The 18186-nt window shown below is 37.5% G+C and overlaps 1 protein-coding gene across 2 annotated transcripts; it reads right to left on the minus strand.

The window, feature by feature from the left end:
- Positions 1 to 321: 321 nt before the first annotated feature.
- Positions 322 to 18076, minus strand: ark2cb (arkadia (RNF111) C-terminal like ring finger ubiquitin ligase 2Cb). 2 transcript variants are annotated; one of them, XM_056241947.1, is made up of 8 exons: positions 17746 to 18076; positions 9895 to 10183; positions 6411 to 6539; positions 6204 to 6327; positions 5010 to 5114; positions 3904 to 3999; positions 2423 to 2526; positions 322 to 2339 (listed from the first exon to the last, which is right to left on the minus strand). In XM_056241947.1, exons 1-8 carry the CDS (start codon positions 17804 to 17806, stop codon positions 2222 to 2224), a joined length of 1026 nt encoding a protein of 341 aa, XP_056097922.1. In that variant the 5' UTR covers positions 17807 to 18076; the 3' UTR covers positions 322 to 2221. The 2 variants fall into 2 exon arrangements, with proteins under 2 accessions (XP_056097922.1, XP_056097923.1); XM_056241948.1 differs by having other exon boundaries at positions 6411 to 6536; positions 17746 to 18073.
- Positions 18077 to 18186: the final 110 nt, after the last annotated feature.

The following is an 18186-nucleotide window of genomic DNA, read 5'->3' on the forward strand; positions in this document are numbered from 1 at the left end:
GTATATACAAATTTGGATTTAGATTTATCGGCCAATATATCGGTTATCAGCTTTCAAATATAAAGAGTTATCGGTATCGACCAAAATTTGGAGTTAGATTTATCGGCCAATATATCGGTTATCAGCTTTCAAATATAAAGAGTTATCGGTATCGGACAAAATTTGGATTTAGATTTATCGGCCAATATATCGGTTATCAGCTTTCAAATATAAAGAGTTATCGGTATCGGCCAAAATTTGGATTTAGATTTATCGGCCAATATATCGGTTATCGGCTTTCAAATATAAAGTTATCGGTATCGACCAAAATTTGGATTTAGATTTATCGGCCAATATATCGGTTATCGGCTTTCAAATATAAAGAGTTATCGGTATCGACCAAAATTTGGATTTAGATTTATCGGCCAATATATCGGTTATCGGCTTTCAAATATAAAGAGTTATCGGTATCGAGCAAAATTTGGATTTAGATTTATCGGCCAATATATCGGTTATCGGCTTTCAAATATAAAGAGTTATCGGTATCGGACAAAATTTGGATTTAGATTTATCGGCCAATATATCGGTTATCAGCTTTCAAATATAAAGAGTTATCGTATCGGCCCAAATTTGGATTTAGATTTATCGGCCAATATATCGGTTATCAGCTTTCAAATATAAAGAGTTATCGGTATCGGCCAAAATTTGGATTTAGATTTATTGGCTTTCAAATATAAAGTTATTGGTATCGACCAAAATTTGGATTTAGATTTATCGGCCAATATATCGGTTATCGGCTTTCAAATATAAAGAGTTATCGGTATCGATCAAAATTTGGATTTAGATTTATCGGCCAAAATATATCGGTTATCGGCTTTCAAATATAAAGAGTTATAAGTATCGGCCAAAATTTGGATTTAGATTTATCGGCCAAAATATATCGGTTATCATCTTTTAAATATAAAGAGTTATCGTATCGGCCAAAATTTGGATTTAGATTTATCGGCCAATATATCGGTTATCGGCTTTCAAATATAAAGAGTTATCGCCATCGGTTATTGTATCGCCAAAGTCTTCATATCGGTGCATCCCTACTATCGTTACGCAAAGAAACTGTGCTGTTAAAAAGTCTGCTTCCTTGTTTTTTTGTGTGTGTGTGTGTGTGTTTTTTTGGGGGGGATGGAGTGCACGATACGCAAGGAAACAGCTTACTCGAGTGCAAATGCAAAAAAGCAGGGTAACGATCACACGACCTCATCAGAACGTGAGTGCATTTACAAAAATAACCACTAACTACATTAAGACAACAATAAATAAGTTGTTTTGTTTTTTCCAGCATCGCAGCTACTTATGTTGAGAAGCTGTACCAGCCCCGCACACACAGCTTGGCAAGAGAAGAGAAAGAAAACCAGAAAGAGTGATCGTGAAGAACAGCCTTAGAAAAGTTATGTTTGGTTTCTATAAAACAAATGGCTTTACTCCCTTGTCATGTCCTCTAGAAATGGCAGCAAACAGGTTTCATGCACATTCTGACTCTACAAGCGAGACCACGAGTCACAGAGCGAATGGAAACACAGAGTTATGCCGTTACTATTCGACGTGTGCTTGTGCTACAGGCATTACGGTACATGTTTCACTCGCGGTGACTTCGGAGACGCTTCGAGAACACAGTGTCTTCAGGATGAGCAGGACGCCCTCGCCTCACGTTTCCCAGAAGAACCCGGGCTCTCGCTTCAACATGCATTTAGTGGATACGTTTCTAAGCGTTGGACAAAATGCAGACCATTATCAAGCCTGGCCTCACGATTACGTACGAACGCCAAGCATCATCTCCGATAATTACAGACACGACGACGACTGAGCGTTTTCAGGACTTCTCTCATTCGCTCATGATGCGTTTATTCCACAAATGATTCGTTCAACTACGTTTAAAGAAGTTCATGACCAACCACGTGTGATATGCTGTAATGCTTCATCCGTGACCCACTGAGAACATTTGGTTGGTCATCGTTCCCCCACACACACACACACACACGCACACGCACATACAGAGCACTTTGACTGAAACCATCTTCATCGACAGACTCGTTCTTCTCCACTCTTCTCTGTTCTTATGGTCATTTGGCTCAGAAGGCAAAGGTCAGAGGTGAGAGTGGTGATGGAGATGACACACATTTTGGCAAAGTGCCCACGAGGGGACGAAGAGAGACGACAGGACCGTTCGCTACTGCTACACGAGACATCAGCTATCAGGGGACAACTGCGTCTCAATGTCTACCCTGCAGATGGGACACTTCTTATTGGTCGCCAGCCACTGGTCGACACAAGCCTGATGGAAGAGGTGCATGCAGGGTAATCTCCTGAGAAAAGAAGAACAAAAACGGAAGATAATGTCACCGGTTTCATTAGGAGATCGAGGAAAGTGAGTGTCGAGCAGAACTACCTGACGTCCTCTCCGTCCTCGAGCATCGAGAGGCATATTGTGCATTTCTCATCCGTGTCGAGCTCCTCTTCATACATGCCGATCTTCAGATCCAGAGGTCTTCTCTGCGGATCACATGCTTTTTTTAAAATCCAATTTACACTTAATAAATTACAGGTTCAACCAAGTATACAACAGTCAGATATTAAAAACGTATTAATTCTCCAGCAGCCTTGGGCTAACATCCACAGCATCTCCATTTTATTTATATTTATATATGTGCAGACTGATCTCATGAAATGGCGTATGTATGACACGCCAATTCGTATTTCCATTTTTGGCGTGCTATCAACACGCATAATCGCTTTTCAGCGTGTTTATCAACGCCTTTGACTTAACGTTTTATTACTGTATTATGTAGGCCTATATATAAATATATGACCTACCCCAACCCCGTCCCTAAACCTACCCGTCACTGGGGTTAATACCATTTATGAGTGTTCCCCTACCATCCTAGGAAAAGAAATATCGCTCCACAGATGTAGATATAGATTTTGCTTCGTTTCGCTCGGACATTTAACGGCGTACACATACACGCGGAATCACTCGGACATTTAACGGCGTAGACATACACGCAAAAGATTTTGGCGTGAACATACACGCGGATAGCTCAAAATGCGTATAGATAACACGCCACTTGACTTGAAAAGTGGCGTGTATGTTTACGCGAAGTCATGATGTCATGTTGATATGTGTGTGTGTGTGATCTGTGCTGGCAATATGAATTGCAATGAGCAAATTTTCAAAAATGAGTTAGTTATTTTCACATTCTCCATTAAAAAAAAACTTCAAACTGATTAGTTGGAATCAGACAAAAAATGCTTGAGCTGCACGTTTGAAGTCGATGGAGTCAGCAAAGTCAATTTTGAGAAAAAGTTTTCTGAAGTTTCCAAAACAAAATCACTTAGCAAACCATAAAATCCCTGGTAATAACACCAAATTTGGCACACACCAAGTCAAAACATATCTATAGGAAAAGTATATATTCAGCTTTTCCCCCATGATAGCTACCACAATTATTTGATTAACATTTATTTATTTGTTTTAACATTTCATTTAACAGACAGCCTACAGTAACATGAACTAGCCATGAGCAATCCATTTGTTACTGTGTTTATTAGTCTTTGTTAATGTTAGTTAATAATAATACAGCTGTTCATTGTTAATTCATGTTAGTTCACAGTGCATTAATGTTAACAAGATTTTAATAAAGTATTAGTAAATGTTAAAAATGAACATTTAACAAAGATTAATAAATGCTGTATAAGTGCAGTTCATTATTAGTTCGTGTTAACTAATGTAGTAAACTAATGTTAACTAACGAAGCTCATTGTAAAGTGTTACCGATTTCCGACAATTTCCCAGTAATGGACTACAATTATGTGATGTATAAATATATAAATAAAAAATTTGAATATAATATACATTTTAGTAATGTTTACCTTTTTATACTTGTGAGGAAATGTACACCTCTCAATGGTGGTCTGCACAGCCCCTCGGTTCACGTTTCCCAGTCTGTCCTCCAACTGTAGGAGCTCCTGGAATAAAAACATCAGATGAGATCATGAGATCTGAACATCATCTGAGATCTGAACACATGTGATGAAGAACATCATCTGAGATCATGAAATCTGAACACGTGTGATGAAGAACATCATCTGAGATCTGAACACGTGTGATAAAGAACATCATCTGAGATCTAAACACGTGTGATGAAGAACATCATCTGAGATCTGAACACGTGTGATGAAGAACATCATCTGAGATCTAAACACGTGTGATGAAGAACATCATCTGAGATCTAAACACGTGTGATGAAGAACATCATCTGAGATCTGAACACGTGTGATGAAGAACATCATCTGAGATCTGAACACGTGTGATGAAGAACATCATCTGAGATCTGAACACGTGTGATGAAGAACATCATCTGAGATCTAAACACGTGTGATGAAGAACATCATCTGAGATGTGAACACGTGTGATGAAGAGCATCATCTGAGATCTAAACACGTGTGATGAAGAACATCAGATGAGATCATGAGATCTGAACACGTGTGATGAAGAGCATCATCTGAGATCTGAACACGTGTGATGAAGAACATCATCTGAGATGTGAACACGTGTGATGAAGAGCATCATCTGAGATGTGAACACGTGTGATGAAGAGCATCATCTGAGATGTGAACACGTGTGATGAAGAGCATCATCTGAGATGTGAACACGTGTGATGAAGAGCATCATCTGAGATCATGAGATCTGAACATGTGTGATGAAGAGCATCACCTGAGATGTGAACACGTGTGATGAAGAGCATCACCTGAGATGTGAACACGTGTGATGAAGAGCATCACCTGAGATGTGAACACGTGTGATGAAGAGCATCATCTGAGATCATGAGATCTGAACACGTGTGATGAAGAGCATCATCTGAGATGTGAACACGTGTGATGAAGAGCATCATCTGAGATGTGAACACGTGTGATGAAGAGCATCACCTGAGATGTGAACACGTGTGATGAAGAGCATCAGATGAGGCGTGACGTACCTCGTAACTCTCCCGCACAGCAGACGCGTGTCGAGACGGACTGAGGCCTTGGAGAGCCAGCAGGTGTAACTGAGGATATGGGTAGTTTCTGATCTCATGGACAACCTGTGCAGGACAACACCATTCATTAACATACAACACCAATGAGCAACTGGATGTTGAGGCTTTTAAAAGAGCATGTGAGAGATGCATTTAAAAAAACAAATGTGTTTTGTGCCGGCATGACTTATATAAGTCGCAGCATGTTTTGCATCATTGCATGATTTAAAAAATGGGACTTAAACGGGTCCTTGATTATGATTTCACTTTTTTAACTTTAGTTAGTGTGTAATGTTGCTGTTTGAGCACAAAGAACATCTGCAAAGTTACGACGCTCAAAGTTCAAAGCAAAGGGAGATTTTCTTTTACAGAAATTGCTTTTTAAGGACTACAACAAACGGCTGGTAGGAACTACAACGAGCTTCTTCCTGGGTTGGTGACATCACAAACCCTAAAATTTACATAAACCCCGCCCCCGAGAACACGCAATACAGAGGTAAGGCCATGTTGGCCTGCTTTAGAGTCTGTGATCGATTACTGTTTGTATTACCATAGTTTTCTAACAAATATGATTAAATGGTGGATAACAATCGTATCCATGAGAAAATTACAAAGAAATATACCACAATGTCCTGTGAAATCCGGCCGTTAACATCGTCAGGGTCTGAATCGGTCTCGAAATGTTTTGAAATTGACGCCATCATTAATATTTACATCTGAGTAGAGCTTGCGGTTATGAAAGGATGGGACATTTCCCGAACACACGCTAAGCGCAGTCAATCACAACACACTGGGCCAGCTAACCAATCACAGCACATTTCGTATTTCGGAAGGAGGAGCTTCAGCCAAAACGACGCATTCAACCAGACTGGGGAGAGCGGAGCTGTAATACTGTAAAATATGTGAAAAATAATGCGTTTTTGAACAATCAAGCATGAAAACATGTTCTAGTACACCCCAAAACAAAATCAAGACTGTAAAAAATCCATAATAGGACTCCTTTAAATAGCATAAACATTGGCACTGGCAACGCCAAGGTCATGGGTTCGATTCCCAGGGAATGCATGAACTGATCAAATGTATAGGTTTAATGCAATGCAAGTCGTGTCTGCCGAACGCATACATGTAAGAGTGATTGCAAAGGCGCGGACTGACCACTTGTGCCGAGGTGTTGCTCCTGGGGAAGTGATGCAGGCGTGGAGAGGTCAGGTAATGCTGATAATGCTGAGTGAGAGGAGAGACGTGATACTGTGGCAGGCCTGGATCCACACTCAGATCCCTGAACACAAACACACCACAGATGTCAGTAGATCAGAGCCCAAACTGAGGACTAGTTTATGCGGTATCTGAACACAGACGCACCAGTCTGTTCCTTCGGCAAGGTAGCGCGGCTGCTGTGGGACCGGCGCCGGGATGTGAAAGGATTGTGGGTAATCATACGGCGGGCGCAGCGTCTGCGGATGGGGAAGAGTTCGGTCTGAAGCGTGTCTGCTGGGAAAAATCAGAACCAAATTGTTAGAACATAACAAAGATCTAGTTTTAAAGTCCCCCTGTAGTCTCTAATTGTATCCCTATATAATAATTGAGTAAAACTCATCTTTGATCGCCAAATCTATATCAGTAAAAGTTTTTGTTTATCACATAAATGCAGCCTTGGTGAGCACGAGACTTCTTTTAAAAACCTTTTTTTGTTATAAAACGGCATGTATATGAGGTTGACTTTGACTTCTGGTTGAGTTTAAACACAGCTGTGCTGTGGAAGTATCCTGAAAACTTTACTGATTACTGATTTTGATTTAAAACTTTATTGATTACTGATTTAAAACTTTACTGCTTACTGATTTAAAATGACTGATTACTGATTTAAAACTTTACTGATTACGGATTTAAAACTATTGATTACTGATTTAAAATGACTGATTACTGATTACAAACTTTACTGATTACTGATTTAAAACTTTACTGATTACTGATTTAAAATGACTGATTACTGATTACAAACTTTACTGATTCTGATTTAAAACTTTACAGGTTACTGATTTAAAATTTTATTGATTACTGATTTAAAACTTTACTGATTACTGATTTAAAACTTTACTGATTACTGATTCTGATTTAAAATTTTATTGATTAGTGATTTAAAACTTTACTGATTACTGATTTAAAACTTTACTGATTACTGATTCTGATTTAAAATTGTATTGATTACTGATTTAAAACTTTACTGATTACTGATTCTGATTTAAAATTTTATTGATTACCGATTTAAAACTTTACTGATTATTGATTACAAATTTTATTGATTACTGATTTAAAACTTTACTGATTACTGATTTAAAATGACTGATTATTGATTACAAACTTTACTGATTCTGATTTAAAACTTTACTGATTACTGATTTAAAACTTTACTGAATACTGATTTAAAATGACTGATTACTGATTTAAAACTATTGATTACTGATTTAAAACGACTGATTACTGATTACAAACTTTACTGATTACTGATTCTGATTTAAAATTTTACTGATTCTGATTTTAAATTTTATTGATTTCTGATTTAAAACTTTACTGATTACTGTTTTAAAACTTTACTGATTCTGATTTTAAATTTTATTGATTACTGATTTAAAACTTTACTGATTACTGATTAAAAATGACTGATTATTGATTACAAACTTTACTGATTACTGATTCTGATTTAAAATTTTATTGATTACTGATTTAAAACTTTACTGATTACTGATTAAAAATGACTGATTATTGATTACAAACTTTACTGATTACTGATTCTGATTTAAAACTTTACTGATTACTGATTTAAAACTTTACTGATTACTGATTCTGATTTAAAACTTTACTGATTCTGATTTAAAACTTTACTGATTTAAAACTTTATTGATTACTGATTCTGATTTAAAACTTTACTGATTACTGATTTAAATGACTGATTCGACTCGTGGTAGTTGAACACACCTGTGCTGTGGAAGTATCCTAACTCTACTGATTACTGATTTAAAACTTTACTGATTACAAACTTTACTGATTACTGATTCTGGCTGAAAACTTTACTGATTACTGATTCTGATTTAAAACTTTACTGATTACTGATTTAAATGACTGATTCGACTCGTGGTAGTTGAACACACCTGTGCTGTGGAAGTATCCTAACTCTACTGGTTACTGATTTAAAACTTTACTGATTACAAACTTTACTGATTACTGATTCTGGCTGAAAACTTTACTGATTACTGATTCTGATTTAAAACTTTACTGATTACTGATTCTGATTTAAAACTTTACTGATTACTGATTTAAAACTTTACTGATTACAAACTTTACTGATTACTGATTCTGATTTAAAACTTTACTGATTCTGATTTAAAACTTTACTGATTACTGATTCTGATTTAAAACTTTACTGATTCTGATTTAAAACTTTACTGATTTAAAACTTTATTGATTACTGATTCTGATTTAAAACTTTACTGATTACTGATTTAAATGACTGATTTGACTCGTGGTCTAGTTGAACACACCTGTGCTGTGGAAGTATCCTAACTCTACTGATTACTGATTTAAAACTTTACTGATTACAAACTTTACTGATTACTGATTCATTTTTCATTTTCTCTTTTATTCTTTTCATGAAAATGCATTATTTATACCAATCACATAGCTACAATTCATTTGAAATTTCCTTTACATTTCCATGATCAGAAAGGAGCAGATGGAAGAATAATATTCTTATATTTATCTGCCCCCTTTATAGACATCAATAATAGATGGCATTAACATTGTTCCCTCCACCATCACCCAAAATATATTAACATACATAATAGATATCATTAGCACTGTTCCCTCCACCATCACCCAATCTCCAACATATTCTGTTATTCTGTAAGATTCTGGCTGAAAACTTTACTGATTACTGATTCTGATTTAAAACTTTACTGATTACTGATTCTGATTTAAACGACTGATTTGACTCGTGGTAGTTGAACACACCTGTGCTGTGGAAGTATCCTAACTCTACTGATTCGACTCGTGGTCTAGCTGAACACACCTGTGCTGTGGGAGTATCCTAACTCTACTGATTACTGATTTGACTCGTGGTCTAGCTGAACACACCTGTGCTGTGGGAGTATCCTAACTCTACTGATTACTGATTCGACTCGTGGTCTAGCTGAACACACCTGTGCTGTGGGAGTATCCTAACTCTACTGATTACTGATTTGACTCGTGGTCTAGCTGAACACACCTGTGCTGTGGGAGTATCCTAACTCTACTGATTACTGATTTGACTCGTGGTTTAGCTGAACACACCTGTGCTGTGGGAGTATCCTAACTCTACTGATTACTGATTCGACTCGTGGTCTAGCTGAACACACCTGTGCTGTGGAAGTATCCTAACTCTACTGATTACTGATTCGACTCGTGGTCTAGCTGAACACACCTGTGCTGTGGGAGTATCCTAACTCTACTGATTACTGATTCGACTCGTGGTTTAGCTGAACACACCTGTGCTGTGGGAGTATCCTAACTCTACTGATTACTGATTCGACTCGTGGTCTAGCTGAACACACCTGTGCTGTGGGAGTATCCTAACTCTACTGATTACTGATTCGACTCGTGGTCTAGCTGAACACACCTGTGCTGTGGAAGTATCCTAACTCTACTGATTACTGATTCGACTCGTGGTCTAGCTGAACACACCTGTGCTGTGGGAGTATCCTAACTCTACTGATTACTGATTCGACTCGTGGTCTAGCTGAACACACCTGTGCTGTGGGAGTATCCTAACTCTACTGATTACTGATTCGACTCGTGGTCTAGCTGAACACACCTGTGCTGTGGGAGTATCCTCCTGTGCTGGGCCTCCAGGATCTGCTGCTGGATGAGGTATTGCTGGTGTAAAGCCTGAGGTAGGAATGATGGGGTCGAGATGTCCTGGAACGGAGGCGCTGGTATATGGTTGAGCGGGGCGTGTGGTTGACCCAGGTGAGGGCTCATTCCCGTGGGAGATTGTCCTGGATGGGGCATTGGGAAATCAACAGGGATCTGGGCCTGAGGGCCTACGTGGAAATGCCGGCAAGAGGTAGCATGACTGTGCTGATGCCTGTTAAAATGAGATCCTGCAAGAACAATGACATCACAGCCAATTATGAGTGGGATTAAACTAATGCTGGAGGCTTGGCCTTCATCGTCTTCATCGAACTTCCAGAAGAAATGAATGGTCAGCAGTGGGTGTGATGGGGAATGAAGAGTGGAGGGGAGTGAGATGTGTTTGAATGGCATGTTAGTCTGTTAGCAGTGAATGTGGTTACATACACACAGTCAGTGTTTGAGAGTGTAAATCAGATTTACCGTCGGATACATACAGAGACAGTATGAACAGGGAACTGAAGTCAAACCACTTCACTAATTCATCCCTGTAAACATATTGACAAGTGAGGAAATATCAAGACATGCAACTTTAGTTTATCCTCATCAGTTTGTGGTCAAAACTAGGTTTAGTTTTTTGTTTTCCCCAAACACTTTGTGCCGAAGGATAATCACTGAAGCAATGGTTGGTTTGTTAAAATCACACAGTATTTATAGTACCTAAATTAATAAAATAGGCTGTGACTACGAGGAATGATTACCTCAAAATATACGTCTGTGTGCAAGTTCGAGGGACTTTATTTCTTCATTCTTCATTCTTCCCTTGCACTTTGTAACACATCTTCCTAAATGACCCAAAGCCCTAAAATCATACTTAATTTCTGTTGTCCAGAGAGATTATTTTATTTCATTTTGATAATATTTTTTAATGCAATTTAAGGAGATTTTTTATTTTTTTTATTAACCTTTAAATTACTAGATTGGATAGTAATTTAAGCACATTCCTCACATTCTTTCAACTTAAATTCAAAATAACTCACAGTCACAACTCAATGCAAAACCCTTTTAATTCAGCTCTAAATATCTGACATTGTGTGTCTTTGCCGACCTCTTGTGTTCATGACTCTAGGTTTCCTTATATCTCTATATGGAGTAAATGAGCTGTTCCTTAGGGTCCTAAAGTCAGTTTCTCTTCAGTGTGCACTCAGACACACATGTAGACAGTATAAATAATTTTATTAGCATTTCTAGGTTTTTCTATGTGAACTGAAGCATTCCTCGCATTCCATTCATTCCTAAGGGCCTTAAATTGACCTGCGAGGGAAGCATTTGTTACTTTTTAAAATTTCAACCACAAAACTCCTCGAATCCATTCAAACTTTTTTTGTGCGTGGTTCAAGTGCGACGGGGTCTTGGACCCTTCTGATGAACCCTCAATTTTTTAAAAATTTTTTTTATTAGTTTCAGGTAAAAATGACCGAGGGAACGATGATTAAATGAATTACACACAACTCTTTAGCTATTGCCTCGTGCCAGTGATTAACCCTCCGCGTGCCATAGGTTGCCGAACCCTGCTCTACAATAACACACTTTCTTCCATCTTAAATAGTTTAAAAAGTCTACTTTCCATGGCGTATTTCTCTAGTCCTGAGGCCTGTTGATGTGCCTTAAGAACTAGCCTGGAGATCTAGCAGTAGCCAATGGGTAATCAGTCCTACTGTTCAAATTCAAATTAGACCAATATACCTTTTTATTTAACTAACTTAAAAAAAGGTAGGACTAGTCTTAAAGAAAAAAGCTTGATAACTAATTAGTCTAATCAGTTTATGCATCCGGCCACTGAACTTCTCTGGTAGGCGCATTCATTATAGAATATGGTTGTTCTTTCAGAACCAAACTGTGTGTGAATCCTCTATTGTTTTACCCAAACCAGATTTAATCAGTAAAGTTAATTGCACACACAGCGCTAAATCAAACACTATCCACTAACCCTAAACTTAACCTTAGTATAGCGTTGCTAGAACACCCTGATGCAGTTGTAAATTTGTAAATAAAACAATTGGTGCACATTTTACAGGAAAATACTGTTTCAGCCTTTCTACTGAGAAAAAAAGCGTTTAACTCAATGTGTTGCTTGTTATGGAAGCTTGTTTCCGCCACTGAATAAAAAATAAAAAAGGTAATTGCGCCTTTTTATCTCACAATTCCGTGATATAAAGTCAGAATTGTGAGATATAAACTCGCAATTGCGAGATATAAAGTCAGAATTGGGTGATATAGTCAGAATTGAGAGGTATAAAGTCAGAATTGGGTGATATAGTCAGAATTGGGTGATATAGTCAGAATTGAGTGGTATAAAGTCAGAATTGGGTGATATAAAGTCAGAATTGAGTGGTATAAAGTCAGAATTGAGTGGTATAAAGTCAGATTTGAGTGGTATAAAGTCAGAATTGAGTGGTATAAAGTCAAAATTGCATGTAAAGTCAGAATTGCGAGAAAGAAACTCGCAATTAGGAGATATAAAGTCAGAATTCCGTGTAATAAAGTCAGAATTGCGAGTTTACGTCTCACAATTCTGACTTTATTACACGCAATTAGGAGTTATAAAGTCAGAATTGCGTGATATAAAGGCGCAATTGCATGAATTAAGGTCAGAATTGTGAGATCTAAACTCGTAATTGCGAGAAATAAACTCGCAATTAGGAGATATAAAGTCAGAATTGCATGTAAAGAATTAGATGTAAACTCGCAAATGTGAGATAAAAAGTCCCAATTATCTTTTCAAATGTTTTATTCTGTGGCGGAAACAAGCTTCCATAGCTTGTTTATTCTTTATAATTATTTGTGAAATTGACTTGAAAGTTCAAAGTTGATGCAAATGAATCCTACGCCAATTTGTTTACTGTCGATTACTGTTTCTCATGATCAGATCCATCTATTGTTTTTCCAAATGTTTTCTTGATTGAGTGCATATCATGCTCTAAACAGAATTGACAGCCATAGTCCCAGCAGATCTGCGGTGCGTTTCCCAAAGCCAACTATAGTCGCAAGTCCCGTCGTTACCAAGAGTTCAATGGAAATTGTGATCATAGTTGGCCAACGATGCTTTTGGGAAATGCACCCCAGAACGGTCTAGAGTTATTTAGCGAACACTAAAGCTGGACAGCTGAAGGAATCCACAGATGCTTCAACTTCTCAGCCAAATGTCTGAGCATGCAGTAAATGTCTGGATTTAGATGTATTTTAATGCCTGTCCTTAAGCATTATCAATGAAAGCTTTGCGGTTTCCAATGACAGAACTTTGGATAAGTGTGTGGGAACCATTTCACAAAAGCAATATCCATGTGTTGGCAACATGGTCTCTTTTAAAACCCAATGACATGTGACTTGGCCAAAGTAGGACATCTTCCTGAATCAACATCCTCTATTGGTACTGGAAAAACAATCTCAGTCCTAACATTATCCCACCAAACATCAAAATCACTGCGACGTTGTTGAAGCTCTTAAGTCTAAAATCTGATTGGTTGATAGGAATGTTGTTCTGGGACCGATAAGGATGTTGGACACTCCTCATCTTAAGAAACATGTTTACTGGGATTTATCCAAGACCAACATCTCTGTAGATGTAGATTAACCCTTCAACTCGGTCCATAGAGCAAATATTACATCAGAAATCAGGCTTTTGCTGGTGCTAGACATGCAGTTTGCATGCTTTATCATCACTGTACGAGAATATTTATTGATAGAGTAACAATTACTCTAAATATAATGTCCTTTCCTGAAATGTCAAGAAAAAAAAGATAACTTTGCACCATGTATTGAAATTAGGGATGCAACGATATGCAAATTTTGGCCGATATCGATAACCGATAACTGTTTATATTTGAAAGCCGATAACCGATATATTGGCCGATAAAACTACCGGTAAATCAAAATTTTTATATCATTTTTGAGAGCCTGATTACAAAAACAAAGTCTCACTGTTAAATCCATGTTCCAACCACACAATTATAATGTTCTCATTATAATTTTACGTAGCCGATATGACAGAACATGTTGCACTGAACTGTATTTTCCATTTTTGAAGTGATTCCAATCATATTTCAAGCAATTCAAGACCATCATGTTGAACAGTGCGCATCTGAAGAGTCTCAGCTGAAGGAAATAATACATTATTTATCGGCTTTAATATATCGGGCCGATCACGATAACATTAAAAGTTAACATATATCGGCCGATACCGATACGGTGGCCGATATATCTTGCATCCCTAATTAAAATACGCAGCATAGAAGTTAAATGCCCTTCATTCAGAAGTACAACAGTATGAGATTTTATATTTCACTGGATTAATAACAAAAGATGCTAAACTGTGTTTGTCGTGTTGTGATGAAGGAATCTGTTGGCTATTTACAAGACAACAAGTGAATGGGCAAATGAATCAACGCACCACTTTATGGGTTTAAAAATCATGAGAATACGTCAATATTCATTATGAGAAAGAAAAATAGTAGAAATGGATAAAAATGGCAGGAAAGCAAAATTGCACATCTATCCACTCTACTTCAGATCAGAATGAGGGAATTGAAAACACACAAGCTTAAGTCGCCAAATGAAATCATGTATAATGTGCTCTTGATCATTTGCTGCATGTGTTCATGGGAGATTGAATAACAGAGATGAAATGTGTGGATATACCTGGACACACCACAGAAAAAGGCCACGTTTACATTGCATCCGGATCATTTACTGCGAGAAGACTTAAAGGTGCAGCGTTACGTGCTTTTTGCGGCAAGACTCATTGGAAATGGATCTGATTTCTTTCTAAGATGTGGAAAGTCTTTGGTTACCGGGACAGTTGGGAATGTACACTGCACCTTCAAGTGCCTCGATGACGGGAATAAATGACCACGGATCAACTCATCGAGGTCTCATGATGAAGAAAGCCAGGAAAATCAGTCTATCGGTCACAGCAGAGGGAGGAGGTGGAGGGGGAGACAATAAATGGAAATCAGCAAGAAGCACACTGGAGGTTAGGAAAAATACTATATTCTTTATTGAAAAATATTAGTATATATGTGGATTTGTGTCATAATAATAATAATAAGTCCATGCAACAAATAAAACAACATTGACCAATAGCAAGGCCCACCATGCTCAGTACAGGGTTAACAGAACAAAAGCAACATCCAATGAGCAGATGCATCGGCTACAGCACATTACAGTACAGCAGGGTTCATCTTTACTACAGAAAGATTACATTGGAGTCTATTCAATGTAGAATCAAAATAATAATAATGTGATTCATGCACTCAAGTCTATTACCAGAACAAAAGGTAGAGAAACCACAACCAAACAATAGACATTTGCATTGCTCTAATAGAGGATCTCAGTAGCAGTGCAGGAAATCAACATCCCTGCCAAATGGATGGCATTTTGGACGCTGACAATTTGGACAATTTCGACGCAACGAGCCAATCGTTGGGGGTTGTTGTCTGTTGTTTTTTGCTTTTCCTCTAAATATGATTGTGAATGATTGTGTAAAATCAGAAGGCGATGAATGAAGCACACGATATGCAGGTGACTATGGAAGCTCGTTTACGCCACGGAATAAAAAAAAACAATTCTGACTATTCTCGCTATTGCAATTCGGCTTTATAAACTTATTGAAAACTATTTTTAAAAAGGTCAGCATCGCGAGATATCATGGAAGCTTGTTTCCGCCACAGAATAACATTTTTAATTCATTTAAATTTAATTATGGTGACTTTTTATCTTGCAATTCAATTGCGACAATGATATTAAGTCGGAATTGTGTGTAATAAAGTCAGAATTGTGAGATATTAAGTCGCAATTGGAAGTTATAAAGTCAGAATTGCGTGATATAAAGTCGCAATTGTGTAATAAAGTTAGGAATTGTGAGATATAACCTCGCAATTGTGAGAAATAAACTCGCAATTATGACTTTATAACACGCAATTGTGAGTTATAAAGTTAGAATTGCGTGATATAAAGCCACAATTGTGTGTAATAAAGTTAGGAATTGTGAGATATAAACTCGCAATTGTGTGAAATAAAGTTAGGAATTGTGAGATATAAACTCGCAATTGCGAGAAATAAACTAGCAATTCTGACTTTATAACACGCAATTTTAAGTTATAAAGTCAGAATTGCGTGATATAAAGTCGCAATTGTGTGTAATAAAATCAGACTTGTGAGATATAAACTCGCAATTGTGTGAAATAAAGTTAGGAATTGTGAGACATATAAACTCGCAATTGCGAGAAATAAACTAGCAATTCTGACTTTATAACAAGCAATTTTGAGTTATAAAGTCAGAATTGCTTGATATTAAGTCGTAATTGTGAGATATTAAGTCGCAATTGTGAGTTATAAAGGTAGAATTGCGTGATATAAAGCCACAATTGTGTGTAATAAAGTTAGGAATTGTGAGATATAAACTCGCAATTGTGTGAAATAAAGTTAGGAATTGTGAGATATAAACTCGCAATTGCGAGAAATAAACTAGCAATTCTGACTTTATAACACACAATTTTGAGTTATAAAGTCAGAATTGTGAGATATAAACTCGCAATTGCCTTTTTTTAATTCAGTGGCGGAAACGAGCTTCCGTACGATATAATGCGCAATTACCTTTTTTATTTTTATAGTCCGTGATGGAAACAAGCTTCCATAGGTGACAGCTATAGGTGTGTGGGTTTGGTGATCATCAAAGCACAAAATGCATCCATTTTACAGGAATTTACAAACATGTTGACTACCAAAGCTGGATGGGACATACATGAGTCACTCTTCTAGAGCTACTGATGTGGGTTAAACTACAGCACTTGACATACAGACAGTAGTTCACGCTCTAAATGTGTTAGCTCTGGTTTTAGTGTGTTTGTTCTCAGGAAGGGAGCAGATCTGAGATGTTTGTCGTCTTCTGATGGAAATAGGAAATGAGGAGGGATCAGAACACAGATGATCATTAAAACACAATGATCTGATAATGCAGAATGTAGATTCAGCCTCCATAGACTATGAGACAGGAGATAAGAACAGAAATAAAGCACATGAAATCAAACTATGAGACAGAAGATCAGAAACAGAAATCAAAAAAGCTTCATGAAATCAGTGATGGCGGTAAAGTTAGCAGCTCATTTCAACACAAGTTTCGTGCTTTTCCTCATTAGACAATCAGCACATCGGTGTGTAAATGATTCAGTTCATGAGGTGTATTAAAAATAATAAACTGCTTTAAACAAATCAGCTTTTGTTTGATGAAATGCAGATACTGGCACTCTGGGGCTTCAACACAAAATCTTACTTATTTAACTGAAATGAGCATTAAATCACTCTAACAAATTATTGAACTATGTTATTTGTTGTCCGTTAAGCTCAGGCCTGAATTAGCATCGTTAGCTTTCTGAGGTAAAACCAAACTCACAAATAAACCTCGACAAATACATACAGCGCTCAAGTACACGATAGAACGAGTAGAAAATCTATCAAATATACCAAATATCCCTCATATGAGCCAATCAATTGATTTTAAATGTATTTTAAAGTGAAATCTGAAGCTGAAAGCGTCCATAGGGTCAGCTAGCTAACGTTAACAGATTACCTCAGATCCGAATCAAACCTCACTGATTCGCTAAATAAATACCAAATCACCTGTTTATTTAATGAATATCCCCTCAGTATGGACCTACAGCAGGATATAGATCAGTCATGAGGTTTAATAGTCATGCATTAAACAATCAAAAGGCCATAGATGTGATCTTATCGTGAAATAATGTGTTTTAAATACCTCTATTTCTCACTGAGCCAAAGACAGGAAGAACCAAATATCCGACATGAACTAACACCATCCTTCAGATCGTCTGTTTGATGAATACAGAGTGTAAACGGATGAATAAATAATGTACATTCAGCGGGATCATATGCAGTCAGTCACCGCGAGGACAAAGAGTGGCGGCAGGGTTCGATTCGCCAACGAGTCGTTCTAATGAATCGGTTCGTCTTCATGATTCGATCGAACCGATCCACAAGGAGTTTGTATCTCTCAAATGAATCAGTGAATCACGTTCGATTGGAATGAGCCGTCCGAATGAATCGGACTGTCCGAAGCTCGAAAGCAGCAGATTGCAGTTGGAGCGATGACATAATCTGACCACTAGAGGCGCCACTGTCATCAGTAGGTGTGTTTACACTCATTTTCGCCAGTCTGATTGAATCCAATCCGATTTTA

This window comes from Rhinichthys klamathensis, unplaced genomic scaffold (genome assembly GCF_029890125.1).
Source record: "Rhinichthys klamathensis goyatoka isolate OS25496 unplaced genomic scaffold, OSU_Roscu_1.1 h1tg000685l_1, whole genome shotgun sequence".
In the NCBI taxonomy this organism is placed as follows: domain Eukaryota; kingdom Metazoa; phylum Chordata; class Actinopteri; order Cypriniformes; family Leuciscidae; genus Rhinichthys; species Rhinichthys klamathensis.

Coding starts and splice junctions, on each gene's coding strand:
- ark2cb (XM_056241947.1), bottom strand. CDS start 17,806: ATGGTGTTAGTTCATGTCGGATATTTGGTTCTTCCTGTCTTTGGCTCA. Junction 4,000..5,009: donor CTGTGCGGGAGAGTTACGAG/GTACGTCACGCC, acceptor TTTTTATTCCAG/GAGCTCCTACAGTTGGAGGA. Junction 2,340..2,422: donor GAGGACGGAGAGGACGTCAG/GTAGTTCTGCTC, acceptor TTCTTTTCTCAG/GAGATTACCCTGCATGCACC.